General features: G+C 32.1%; 1 protein-coding gene across 1 annotated transcript in view; it reads left to right on the top strand.

The window, feature by feature from the left end:
- Dhit (Double hit) overlaps positions 1-14,330 on the top strand; it is a 60,643-nt gene that overhangs the window by 37,669 nt on the left and 8,644 nt on the right. The window contains exons 2-5 of the mRNA XM_065356759.1: positions 2,939-3,174; positions 11,972-12,064; positions 12,224-12,285; positions 12,387-12,553. Of these exons, the coding sequence (XP_065212831.1) occupies positions 2,939-3,174; positions 11,972-12,064; positions 12,224-12,285; positions 12,387-12,553 (558 nt within the window). The remainder of the gene's footprint in view (positions 1-2,938; positions 3,175-11,971; positions 12,065-12,223; positions 12,286-12,386; positions 12,554-14,330) is intronic.

The following is a 14,330-nucleotide window of genomic DNA, read 5'->3' as shown; positions in this document are numbered from 1 at the left end:
CATGTTCTCCTTTTCGAGTACCTACCTAACTAATAAACTTTATATTATTTTAGTCGCTTGCTTTATCTCGAGCACTCAAGTACCACTGCTATTAAATTTCAGTTACCTATAATTCCTTGTGTTTACGTTGCAAGGAAATTCGCTTTCAAGGTATTTCAAATGCGGAAATTATAATTTCAAAGTCGATTTATTTATACTAGTCGTCTCATCTTTGACCACTTCTAGTGCAGATGAGAAATTTGGTCGTCGTAAATTTTCACTGATGCGAAGTACATACATATACCACTTTTCTAATAAGGACCTTTTTTTTTACTCAAGTATTCACTATTCATCAATCTCGAGGGAATACCTAGATTACTTTTATTAGCTAAATAGTAATAATTAATCGACGAAATACATATTTATGAGGTGGAGGTGGAGGGAGAGGGGATGAGGTTCCGACAACAAATTTACAGTTTTAAAATGCCTTGAAATCACAAAAAAAAATTATTTATTGTAAAGCCTACCTCAGCCCCTGTGACTCGCAGATTAGGCAAACCTTTCTACATAGACTCTGTATGAGTTGCATACTGGGCAAATTTCATAACTTCCATCCAGAAATTGTTTATCTGCAATTCTGCATAGAGTGAAATTTATGTCGGCTACGAACTCCCATAGATCTCTGGAATAATCTGTCATACCTCATTGTAAAAACACTTGAGAGATTCAGCAAATGGACCTAAGATTAACCTTGCAATGATCGTATATAGACAGAAGAAAATCTCGTTTTTATTTATACCAACAATTTCGATGGCACAAATTTTAATTAAATTACTTTTTTTTTCAATAATCGGAACTAGATGGAAATTTTTCGCTTCTATGTTTATTAATTTCTAAATAAAAATTGTCTCTTCCTCTAACGTCAAATGTTTTCAATTAAGTAATTAAGTATTGTGCAAACAATTTGGTGGTTGTTTTTATTGGCAATTTTTCTATTACATTAATGAAACAGAAAGAGGTAGGTGAATTTTTCGGTGAAAAAGACCCTTTATCGATATCAGGTTGTACTTAATACGAACATTATGGTAAATAAAATCATAAGTTCACAACGCGATACGTTTTAAGTAATGAAATTAAGGGAAAACATAGTTTTTTTAATTTTAAGTATTTACTTTACGCGTTTTATAAGCGTACGTTTTTTTTGCCGAAAAAAAAAGAAATATGAAGTTAACGAAGATAAATTTTTTAAAAATATAAATAAGCACTGGTAATAGTTTATGGTAAATAATTACCATGTAAATAATCATTAATTTATACGCTATTAGCGGAGACCACACCATCGTGTCATTTTAATTTATGCGCATTGTGCAAAAGTAAAATGACTTTTGAAACAGTACCTAGTGTAAAACCACACGCTTTCGAAACTCAGTAACTCGATGAGAGAGTACCTAACAAAAAATATCGATCGAGTCGAATCGTTAATTTTTTCATCGTCCGATTAAAAATATTAAACGAGACATTAAAACATTATAATCATCGCGCTTGTATTTTTCAATTATTATTACTAATGCACTCTGTCAAAGATCGAAAGTTTCAATTTTTCTCGCAACAAAACGAGTATAAACTAAATCATTCATTTTATACAGTAATTCAAAAATACATCTGCGAACGTGTTGGAGAAAAAATTAGTCCGAAATATCAAAATAATAAGGTAGAAATAATATAGAAGTTAAATAGGTACGTGACTTTTAGTTGAAAAGATTGAGAACTGCTTTCATTTACTCTGATACAGCAACGAGAAGTTTTTTAATAATGTTTTGGGTGTGTTAACTTGGAATTCAATTTTGACTTTTGACCGTCGAGACTCGTTATTTCAAAAGTTACGAGATAATTATTTTCCAACTATTAATTTCAACATTGTGCCATAACTCGTTTGCGTATTCAACGAGAAAAGCGCCACGCCGCAGAAAAATTAAAGGCACGAATGAAAAAAAGAAACATACTCGTAGTTACCTTACCTACCTACCCAAAACTTGTCCGTGTGCTTTTTTTTTTCATCCAGATTGGGGGAGCGATATATGGTGTGTAATTCGAAAATTTTGCCATCTTCAGGTTGCAGAAAATTTATTAAATTCGCTGTCATGAATGATGAAAGACAGGTACTCAAGACGGGCTTTTTACAGATATAGGGTCATTTAAGTTACCTACTCGCCGAGTATACGTACAACGTACATGAACAGAGAGTTCTCTATGGAAAATAACAACTGCCAAGTTTTTTCTTTCAATTTATTGCACCAATTACGCTGGTAAATGAGAAATACAATATTATATTTTCGGTTTCCTCGTAAAAAATTACGTGGTGTGTTTATACGTGTATAACCTGTGAAAATGACATGTTCGGTTGATTAGAGATTTGGTTTAGATCTCATTGGTATTCATTCACAGTTTTAATGGGCACTTGATCAATGCTTCTATTTCTAGTATATTTGATCGAACTTATCAACTCAAAGGCTAAAAGAACTATTAAAGGTGAAAAATGCCCAACTAGACTATCAAGCTGAACTTGAACTAAATTTGTAAATTTTTGAATCGCCACTTTAGAGTTTGGAAACCGTTGATTCCCCCTCCCTCCTCGATAATTTCACTTAGAGCCAACATTTTTCAAGTTAGCTCAGTTGACCTTATGAAAAATTGACGGATTTCAAATTTGGAAAATTTTCCAAAAATTTACTTATGATTCATGACAAAAAAAATTTGCCAACAAAGCATTAAAAAATTTAAAAAAATCACAATTTCAACGAAGACAGTGCTATGGAAAAGGCAAATTTTCAACTAGAAAACCTATCTTTAAACATGATTAATGATTTGCATAATTTCCCCCTCCAATGATTTTCCTCCAATTTGTCCTCTTATTTATGACAATTAGAAGATTTACAATTTGATTTTTTTTATTTTACAGATGTCCACAGTTGTGTCGTCGTCCAGTGACTGTGTTGATAATACTGGTTGTCGACTGAGAAAAATTGGTAGCGGTACTTCACTGCATACGACACGGACTGTCGCCACTCCACCAACAAATATAAACAACAACGCCATCGGTTCAACGCCTTCTGGACCAAATACAATCAATAACTCATCTTCTACCAATAAACAGTGCTGTTTTCATTGGTGTTGTTGTTGTCGTCCCTGTTCTTGGTAAGTTGTTCAAACGTACCTATAATTCATAATTCGCGATTTATGTCCATGAAAAAGAGTATCACGAGGTAGGGTTTGCTTTTTCATTTCGGAAAAATGAACGGAGACAAATCAAAAAAATTAAATCAATAAATCGGTTGTCGAAATGAATTAGGTACCTGGTTTTATTTGATTTTAATCCGCAGTTGAAGCAGATAATTAGGTAGTTACTTAGGATAAATTACACTAGGCAACGGCAAATTTGTGTTCGGGTTGAAAATGGGCTTAATCGATACTTTAGACCCCCAAAACACAAAACAGAGTGGGGGTTTTTCAATTTGACTTTTGAATTGTTTTTGTGGTCAGGAGAGATGATCAAAGTTGCAAAAATGGCCGTTTTTGCACTACTTCAAGAGTTTGTAGCGACATCAGTATTGTTTTACGAAAAAAACCAAGGCCATTTTCGGATTCTACGCACTTTTTTAAGTAAACTACTTTCCCCGATTTTTGAAGTTTCAAGCGCGTACAGAAGATTTTTATTTGTATAGTATTTTGAAACTCAGAGCGCGCGACGCTGGCGTTACTCCACCACGTAACCGTGGCGCGGGATTGTGTCCACCCGAAGTTCAAATTGGATTTTTCATATTTAGAAAAATTAGTCTTATGAGCTTGAAATTTCGAAAATCAAAAATCGGGGAAAGTAGTTTACTTAAAAAAGTACGTAGAATCCGAAAATGATCTTGGTTTTTTTCGCAAAACAATACGGATGTCGCTACTGTCTCTTCTGACCACAAAAACAACTCTAATTTAAGAAACTCGCTTTGTTTTTTGTTTTGGGGTCTAAACTATTAATTAAGCCCATTTTCAACTCAAACACCAAAAAAAAAGTGGAAAATCGTTGCCTAGTCTTATTCATCACTTAATTTGAGGAAACACGATTATTTTCCTAATACCTACCTAACGTTAGATTATTTTACAGCTCATCATCTTTGTTCGAGCTAAAAGTATCATTCACTTCATGGAATCAAATTTCCAGCTGCTCAAAAAGGCTCTTGATTTTTTGCAAATTTTTGAAAATGATGGAAAAATAGACAGTTGATGTGAACCTTGAAATAAGAAAAAAAAATAAAAATATGTGCATATGAAAATTTAATCCTACCTAGTATATGTAGGTATATTTGGTATTATGAATTCATCAAGGCCTCAAGGAAGATGAAGTGCAAATGGTAGAGGGGTAGAGGGAATCTCCTATTTGTAAATATTCCAAAATCTTTAGTTTCTTTAGAAGATTACTTGAAACTTTCTTCATATTCCACAGACCTCCTCAAATCAATTTTAAGCACTTCCAAATTAATCTGGCGTCTTCAGCTGAAATGTCGATGATTATGTTTTCTGAAATAGTTCCAGTACCTATGCTGAGGAATAGTACAATTTTACTGGAGGCTTCAGTTAGAAATGTATTCAGGAGGTCGACTTCAATGAATGAAGTGATTATCAAATTATCATCTCAAGATTCACATAGATGCTCCATAATTTTTAAAAATATGGACCAAAAATAAAGATCAACGTCAGCAGTTCAAAGCTTTGTTCTGAGGTTCAAGTAGCATTTCTTCACTGAGACAAATTTCAACTCAATTGTAGTTGAGTAAGGGTTCTCTTTTTCCAGCAAAATGATAATATGTTCCCTAATTCGTTTTTTTTAATTGGTCAGCTGAAAAAGCCTTAGCCTTTAGAGAGACTTTGATTAGGTAGGTATATATAAATTTTCAAAATCCCGTCAAAAATGAACAACATAATTTCCGTAACTGACCTGCCGATCCACTTTGGTTTCATCTTTAGGTTTTTTAGTCAATTTTTTCTAGATATGTAGGTAGATATGCAACACTTCTTTTAAGATCCACAAATTTTTTCTGCTCAAATTTTTCATCGAAGAATACTCTCAACTCTCATAAATACATAAATACATATATGTGATCTCAAAAACATAATCAATGAACATTTTTTCAAGAAGCGCACAAATTGGAGAGTAGGAGTGAAAAATCAACACCCATGTAGTCTTGAAGCTTAAAAATATCTAAATGACTATTTCAATGAAAATTTGCTCTTGAACGAGTTTTTTCCATCATTTTTGAGCCAAAATGTTCAAACACAAAGATGTAGAGTTTTTCACTTCTTTTTCTCTTTTAGCTCCAGAAAAAATTCAGGGTTGTGAATTACCACCATACTTAATGTCATTTTCAAACAAAAAGCTCCTACTGAGATTTTTCAAATTTTTTGATCATGAATATATTTTATGACCACCAAGTACCAGAATAACAAGACAAGCTGATTGGAGAAATGGAGGGGAGAAGAGGGGGTACATTTTGAAACTTGGACACAATTTTTAAGTTGCCTTCGGCCTCTCCTGCCTTTCCTTCCATTCACCATTCATATAAATGTATTTTTTTTTGAATACAAAACAAAACAATCGCTCCTAATAAAACACCCTGTAACTTCTTTACGAACATTCACCAACCATCGCAATGTTGAGGTTAGGTAAACGTGAAGAGCTATTTGTATTTACGTTTCTCATGAAAGGTTTTTACCTCTGGAACAGAGTACCGTGTAATGAAAAAGCATAAGTAGGTACGCGCGGGCCCATAAACTGTATTATTTAAAAGCTGGAATGAAATTCGCACAAATGCACAAGTACGTACTTGAAACGGTCGTCGGTACAAACTAATTAAAACAAAAGATAATTTGAAAAATTATTTTGCAAAAAAAAAAAAAAGGCCAGTAGTATTTTAAACTGTGAAACTGGATAAACATCGCATGTTCGCATGTTTATAGAGTTCAGTGTAGTGAATAAATTTTTTTTTTCAACTTTTACGGTGATAAAAGGAGGAATTTGCAACTTGTTTTGGTTGTAGCATTGCTTCAAATTCGGTACCTATTCTGAGTTGGTAATAAAATCTGTTATGGTTTCGATTTATGTTACACTGCTCCTATTTCTCTTCGGTATAATTTTCAAGTTCCGTTTTAGTTCCGCATCTTTGTTATGCAAATTTCTCGTACGTACTAAAATACTTTAAATAATTTTAATCCAAATAGAAGCGAAAACGGTTGAATATGTTTCGCAGTTTTATAGCAAAACGCGACGAATTTTACAAATTTCATGCGCAACGAAACTTCGAAATTTTGCAACATCTACTGTAATTCAACGTTTTAATATACCCTTCATTTTAATATTTCTTTTTAATAGAAGGGACAAAAGTTTAAATGCTTTAGGTTCGCCTCATTCAATTGGTTTTTAAATTAAAAAAATTTTCTCTCGATATTTTAATTAGAAAAGTTCTAACATTCGTTGTGTTGACATGTATTTTCGTATTTGAACAAAAACCTCGTACGCTTGGTTAAGTTTGTACATTTTTTTTTTTTTGGAATAAATTAGCGTTCGAGAGTGCCGAAGTGGAAGTGTTGGAGAAATGATTCGTAGCGAATACTCATCTCCAACTTCATAAATATTATATTTTCTATCCCCTTTGGAAGGAATGTAAACTGATTGGTTTACGATTTGAGATTTGCAGTCGTGGTTCTTTTTTTAAAATTCAATTCCTATGATAAAACTATTTTAAAAAACCCTCGTATTGTTAAAAAAAAAATTAATCACCGAGATCCAATCAAAATATAGCATGAATTGACAGGTGCGAAACTTGAAAGTTGTTGGATGAACACTGAAAATAAAAAAAAATATGAAGTACCTACCTACCTATTCGTTTGTTTGCTATATGATATCGAAATTTGATTCCTAAATCAATCTTTTCCAACTTGTCGTACCTAAATGTACCTATAATGTCATTTTATCCGCGAAACTGAGCGCATGGAGTATCAAGGGTTGGAATAAGGTCTCCCACACAGTAATTATGCAAAACTTGCTAAATTTATGCAAACATGTTTGCCTAACTTTCAGACTCCAGGGACAAAGGTATCTTCATTATATAAATTTTCACTTTCGATGCTTATTACATATTTTGACAACCGTGATACGCAAATAATTGAAATTGGAGTCAACAAACAAGAGAATTCTACTCGCACTTATTAGGGATGAATTTTTTTCATGATTGGTGAATAGAGAATAACAGACGTAAGTAAAAATAAACGTAAAAAAATCTATTTAAAATTGTTCATTTAAAAAAATTGTATCCTATTTTTTTAGTATTTCCTAATAACAAATGAAAAAATGTACCTTTAAAAGCATTTTTTTCATTATTTTGTATTTAGCAAAAAGTCATACAGATTCATATTTTTTCACCATTTTTCAAAATTTGTGTGAATTCAATTAAGGTAAAGTGGGGTAATTCCGATATGGGGTAATTCCGATAGCAAGCCCTAACTTTGTTGCAAAACACATTTTGGCACAAATGATGAAGAAAGTAGGTAGTTTTAGTGCTAACCTACACCCATTAATGATCAGATGGTTCATCTGCTCTGTTTTGTCAAGTCTGTGCAGTGTTCAAAATCTGAATGCCCAAATCCTTTGCCGCAAAAAACAGTGCACTTTTGAAACTCGTTTTTAACGTTCAAAACTTGTTGAAAAATTCTGTTTAGAAGCTGATATTTGATGAATACGTGTTAAAGTGTCAGTACCTCTTTTGATTTTGCTTTTATAATTATTTGTTTGGTGGCATTGAATTATTAAACATGTCGATCATTTTTCATGCTGTGGGGTAATTCCGATAGCCCCAGCAAAATTGTCCTGCAATGTTTTTTTCCTGTTTTGATGTATTATAGTTTTAGGGGGTCGAAATTATCAAAGAAAATCCTCAAAACGGGGCATTTTTCTCTAGTTGGTCTAGTTTTCAAAAATTATGCCTCAAAAATGCATATTTGTAAAAAAATTTTAATTTCTGTTCTAATGATTCAATTTACATGAAATAAAAACCTAAATATGCAATAAATGGTATATTTCAACTTTACTGGCTCGGAATTACCCTGGGAGAATTTCTTTCCTTATAAAACTCATTATCGGAATTACCCCATTTTTAGGGTAATTCTGATAACTCAACCTTCCAAAATGTTTCTTCAATTATATGAATGAAGCCTTCACACAAATCACTCTTCAATATAGTCAATGTGTAGCTGAAGGACGCAGGAATAAAGTTGTTACATCATTTTTGCCCCAAAATGTACAGGAAATCCAAAAAATGAGAAATTGCTAAAATTTTGAATTTTGCCATCGGAATTACCCCACTTTACCTTATGTAAAAAATCGGTTAACGCAATTTTTCTAATTAGAAAATTTAATATCAAAAAATGTCTGCAGGATGTGAAGAAAACGGTTTAAACTTTTTTTGAAATTTTATGAAAAATCGTTCAAAGGAGTGAAACGTCAAGTTCTTCTGGTCAATCTATGCATAAATACATTCAAGGCTTACCTCAGAATAAATCTCAAAGTTTGCAATTAAAATTTTTAAAGAATCATATTTTCAAAAAAATGTTATTAAAAATTAATCCAATATTTAGAATTTTAGCTCAACTCTTTTTACCTCTGTTTGAAAACTCGGCGAAAAATGTCATGTTTTCAGTCCTTTTTTTTGAAGTACCTATACGCATTATAAACAATGAGAAAATTTTGTAAAAAGTGTTTTATCGAAACGATTATATGTACTCTCTAAATTTGAAACAGTGAAATTTCACTGCTTAGCAGTCACGACATTTTGGCTTCTTAAAAGCAGTAGTTTTTTACTGCAAAACAGTGAAAAATCTACTGAATTGGTCAGTAAAAATCAATTCAGTAAATTTTTTCAGAGAGTATGTATTTACTTGAAAGTGCATTTTCATCTTCACCCAAAAAGATTATGCTTGAGTAAAACTTCTCTTCACTTTTTTAAACGTTAGATACAGAGAACAAAAAAAAAAAAAAAATGAAATTTTTCTGTGTCTTTCAGAAAAGAGGAATTCAAAGGGGAAAGATGCAGAAAATTTTTCAACGAAGTAAAAACTGCTGTAGAATTAGTTACATAAATTAATGATTGAATTTCCTCAAAACATTTTGTGTTCTTATACTTATGTCTAAAAGTATAGTAATCGAGCTCTGCCTCTTCAGTAAAATTAAATCTTCTCCATAAGTTCTCGATGTTTCAAAATTTTGGAAATTTTTCTTAAAAAGTGGGTATTAGGTACTTTAAATTTTGGCAGATGATTTGAAGAATGTAACTTTTAGTGTTTTTTTTTTCTAGTTCTATATTGTACAACTGGTGAAAAAAAATTTGTGAAAGAAATTCTGACCCATGTAATTGCAGTACTGTTATTTTTACTCAATGAAACCATTTTAGACGATCTACCAAAAGTTACCCATGTTTCTGCCAAGGATCTGCGACTTTTCTGTTTGAAGGCCAATAGCATCACATTTCAGGAGTATAAGACACTTGAAATTTTTTCTTTGGGATTTTTCAAAAAAGTTCTTTTTTGAATAAATCGAAAGTTTGATCTGACACCAAAACATCAGCTTCATAGTCTACTTCTCTAGTCCTTCTTTATCTCTCCAGGAAAAATTGAAGGGCTGACAAGAATTTTTTTAAAGAATAAAAAAAGAATGGGAAATCTCAAGGCTTTTTAGTGTTTTTTGAAAAATTTTCTACTCTTACTTATAACGTTGTTTCTTTATTCAAACGAGGGATATCACTTTCATGAGAAATATACCATATATTTTTTTTAAAAAGCCATGAGATTTTATCAAATTCCTGATTTCTTTCTTATCTTTCATTCATTTTTGTAATTTTAAAAATGTTCTTCAATAAAAAAAATTTCAGTGGCCATATCTCGTTTCCTTGTGATGTGATCGATATGCAACCATTATAGCATGATGTAAAATTTAGTGGCATACTTCCACTCAAAGGAATAAGGTCCCTCATGTTTCATTCCGAATAACCATCATTAAAATTGATAGAATTTTTTTATTGCTTTCCAAAATTTGTATGTTTGCGTTATCATTGTGCGAATTTGTTCACATGTATTGTTGAATGGATTGTAGGTAGTAGTTAGCTATAATAATGAAAGAAATATAACGTGTGATGTAGAATAATTTCCTTTAGAATTCCAGAGTCATTAAATACCTATTATCTACCAACGAATATATAAACTTGTGCATTTAAGCAGCTTGTGTTATGGCTTGTGGGCATTATGTCTACTCGACGAAAACTTGAGAATTACTTAACCCCTTTACACTTAGCACCAAATATCTTATTAAGAATCTGACATTTTTATTTCCAAAAAAATGGATCCTTTTCGATTGAAAATTATAGATAAAAATTGTAAAACTGCAACATCTTGAGATTTGTTTTTAGCTATACCTACCTATATCTATTCAAAATGGTTTAATAAATTATTCATCTATTGTGGTGACACGATGAGCATCAGATGATTATTCTGATCTGCCAGGCCACATATTTTAAGGAATAGAACACCACAAATAGACGTTTATTTAGTCTTGTAGAACACACATCAAGTGGGCAGTTCATTACGAAAAGGAACTCTATTTAGAAACAACTTTGTTCTGCTGCAAATGAAGGCGCAGTCGTTAAAATAAATGGCGTGTTAAAGTCGTACCTATTACAGAAGGTGACACATTTATCAAAATTCTTCTTTCAACTTTCTCGTAAGACAGGGTCTAATATAGGAAATTTTTGGAGCTGCACAAATTGAAAATTCAGTCCAAAAAATAAATTTTTCGTTTTCTACACTAAAACATGGCTGTTTCTATACATTTTTGAATAGTAAAGTGCCACTCTCATTACATCAATGGTACAGCCCAGGGTTTCTCCAAGAATATGGCATGGCATCGCAGAACAACAAGATCATTAAGACACGAGAGAAAGTCGAAATTTGAAGTACCTAATTTTCTGAAAAATTTGTATCTCTTGCGATTGCAAGGGCGAAAATTTCCGAAAAATTGATCAAAAAGAAAAAAAACTGGAATATGTAAAGCATGAAAATTAATGAAACTTGCCAGAAAGTACCTAATCAAATTTTAGCAAAATTTGCTAAAAATTCTTTGACAAACGCGTTAAAATAACAAAATAAATCATTAAAGCAAATAAAAAATCACAAAAAAAACATTGGAATTTCATAAAAATTTGGCGAAAATCGATAATATTATTCATAATTATCAAAAATTGAAAAATTTCAATGAAATTTGGCAATAAGGAATAATGAAGAAGTCTGCTTTGGTCTTGAGCGAAGCGAGGGCAAAAGCTCTTGAAAAAGTAAGTATTATAATTCAAGAAAAAAATCATACCTATTTTTGAAAATAGTTGAGTATTTGTCGTTTTTATCAGTAAATTTTCAAAGTGATAATATTATCTGGAGCGCACAATATGTGTCCCTTTACACGTTTTAATAGCCCCTGTCGTAAGATTTTCTTTTTGTTTATTTATCAATTCTTCGTTTTCCTTCGAGCAACTATGTATGTGTTCAACAGATGTTCAAAGTGAAAATTATCCTTTTTTATGTTACATAAGGTAATAGATACATCCAATGAAAATATTTTAATAACGTTCCAACGATAGTAAGCTACGATCAATATAATTTTTTCGAATCGATAAAGCTCGCATTAAATCACTGCACAAAAAAGTATCCATCCTTCATCAATAATAAATACCTACTTAAATTACCCAAGTGCGAAATACAATCCAGGAATTTATTTTAAAACTCGAACTCCGTTCATAGACCGGAATATTAATTTTTCGACTGAACTAAAATTACATTATTCGATAATTACCTACCTATACACGAAGCTAGTTCGTGAGAAATATTACAAAAGAATGTTTTCGTTTTACAGTTTAGCTGTGAAAGCTGTACACGAAGAACCGAAGCAGCCAAAGGAGGAACATAAAAGTTCAGAAAATTTACTAATCACTGCCGACGAACCTCCGTAAGTAAAAATACACGCGTCAAATGACCCAGTTATGTAGGTAGTTGTGCATCAATTTTTTTTATATAAATGGAATTTTTTCCTTCGAGAAAGGGAAAACTTTTGCAAAAGTAGGACAATAACGTGATAGCTTCTATAATCGAATATTTCTCATTTCAGACCATCTATAGAAGAAATACGATTGTGGGGTGATTCATTCGATAAACTAATGAAAAGTCCAGGTTGGTTGTAAAATTCTAATATGCTATAAAATGTGCCATACCTAGGTACCTACCTACTCGTACCACCTATAGCGTGAAAATTAATTTGAAATAATTTACAGCTGGACGCCGGATATTCAGAGAATTTTTACGTTGTGAATATAGCGAAGAAAATATATTATTTTGGGAAGCTTGCGAAGAATTAAAGAAAGAAACGAATCCGAACGTTGTGGAAGAAAGAGCTAGGTTTATTTACGAAGACTTTATCTCAATATTATCTCCAAAAGAGGTGAATATATACTTTTTTCTTTTTCTTTTTTTTTCTCCGCTCGGCCGCAATTCATAAACTGTTTGAAATTCCAATGTAAAAATTTACTCTCATCGACGAATAGCGGCGTTTCATTTTACCGTCCATTTATTCTTTGTTTCGTTCAATCGATAATTTCACAAAGATAATATTGTTTTCAAATCGAGCACATTTTGAATGAAGGGGTTAAATTAGTGATTCGGATATATTTTTTTGCAGTACGTTAATCGAATTATACGGTATTCGTCTCCTATCCCTTAGGATTGCTGCTGATTTAATGGTTAATGTAGACAGTTGTCTCGCTGTGGCTTTGATGCGAATAAAATTCTATCTATCGCAAGAGCGCAAACAAGCTGAAAATACCTGCATATAATGCGTCGTAATGAAAAAACAATTTTAAAAAATTGAATCTCGCGATTCCACACATTTAGGAAGTCAAACGTTGATAAATTTTTAAGTAGTACGAAAAGCAAAGTTTTGGATGAATGAATTTTTCATCTGTGTGGATGTGATTTTAAAAAACACTAGACAGGATAAATTGTGATTCTGCACGTTCATCTAAATTCTTTATTTGCCCTTTTAAAATATCTATTACCTAATTACATTTAACAAAAATTTAAATTTTAATACGGCATTTACAAATTTTGTGTTAAACTACTTGAGGAGCTTGGTTACAAAGTTAGACAAACGCCACAGGGTTGATTTTGAGAAAATCCATGTTTTTTGTTACAAAAATATACAGCATTGTAATGGCGAGGGATATTTGACAAATTGTAGTGATGATACTGAGTAACAAAAATACAAAAAATATCCTTCCACCATCACCCCCCACTACTAATAAAAAGAACCTGAAAATGCACTTGTCTGATTTTGAAACCAAAATGAAGATAATTTGAAAGTGAAGCTGTCTAGATCAGTTAGGTTTTGATACTTATAAGATTTTCAACCCTCTTTCCATTTCTGAGGTCCCTTAGTTTCAAAATAGTACATAAAAAGTCAAAAAACGCGATCAAAGTTGCGCCTCAGTTTCAAACACGGACATGTGAACATTATCTTAGTTTCAAAATGAGACATATCCTATCATCTTAGTTTCAAAAACAGACATATCCTGGATATGTCTGTTTTTGAAACTAAGACAATTTGCACATGTCTGTGTTTGAAACTAAGGCAAAACTTTGAGCGCGTTTTTTACCCTTTTACGTACTATATTGAAAATAACAGACCTCGGCAATGAAAAGAGCGTTAAAAATCCTATATGAATCAATATAAATAACTCGATTTTTGTAGAAGTGGCGTTTGTCTAACTTTGTAACCAACCTCCTCACTTATACTGGGCCATTCCACGTCAATTGGACCAAGAAGTGATAGGTGAGCTCAGCGATTTTTTTGAAATTTTTTCTGTGGAAAGACCTTCCGAAGCGATGACCAATGGCGCAAATCGCAGCCCTCTAGCCCATTTTTAACGGCAGCCAGGGGGTGTCAAAGTTTTCAGTGAACCTAAAATACCATCCATTTCAGCAGTGGATTATTCGATAACCGCGATACCTACCAAAGTGGAACTTTTTCTCATAGTTAGGGGGTTTGAAAGGCTTTTTGGTGATATCGTCTTTTTCGTACAAAAAATTAGCTCAAAAAGTTTCAAAACGTAGTTTTCATATCGTTCGGACTCTCAAAAAATCTGAAAAAAATATATTATGGACAACTTTTCATGCTGAACAACATATTAAAAAATTAAGATGGTGACTTGTCGCAAAGTCGA

This window comes from Planococcus citri, chromosome 3 (assembly GCF_950023065.1).
Source record: "Planococcus citri chromosome 3, ihPlaCitr1.1, whole genome shotgun sequence".
NCBI lineage: Eukaryota > Metazoa > Arthropoda > Insecta > Hemiptera > Pseudococcidae > Planococcus > Planococcus citri.
Note: the sequence above shows the minus strand (reverse complement) of the source record. Positions and strands in the feature narration are given on the sequence as shown.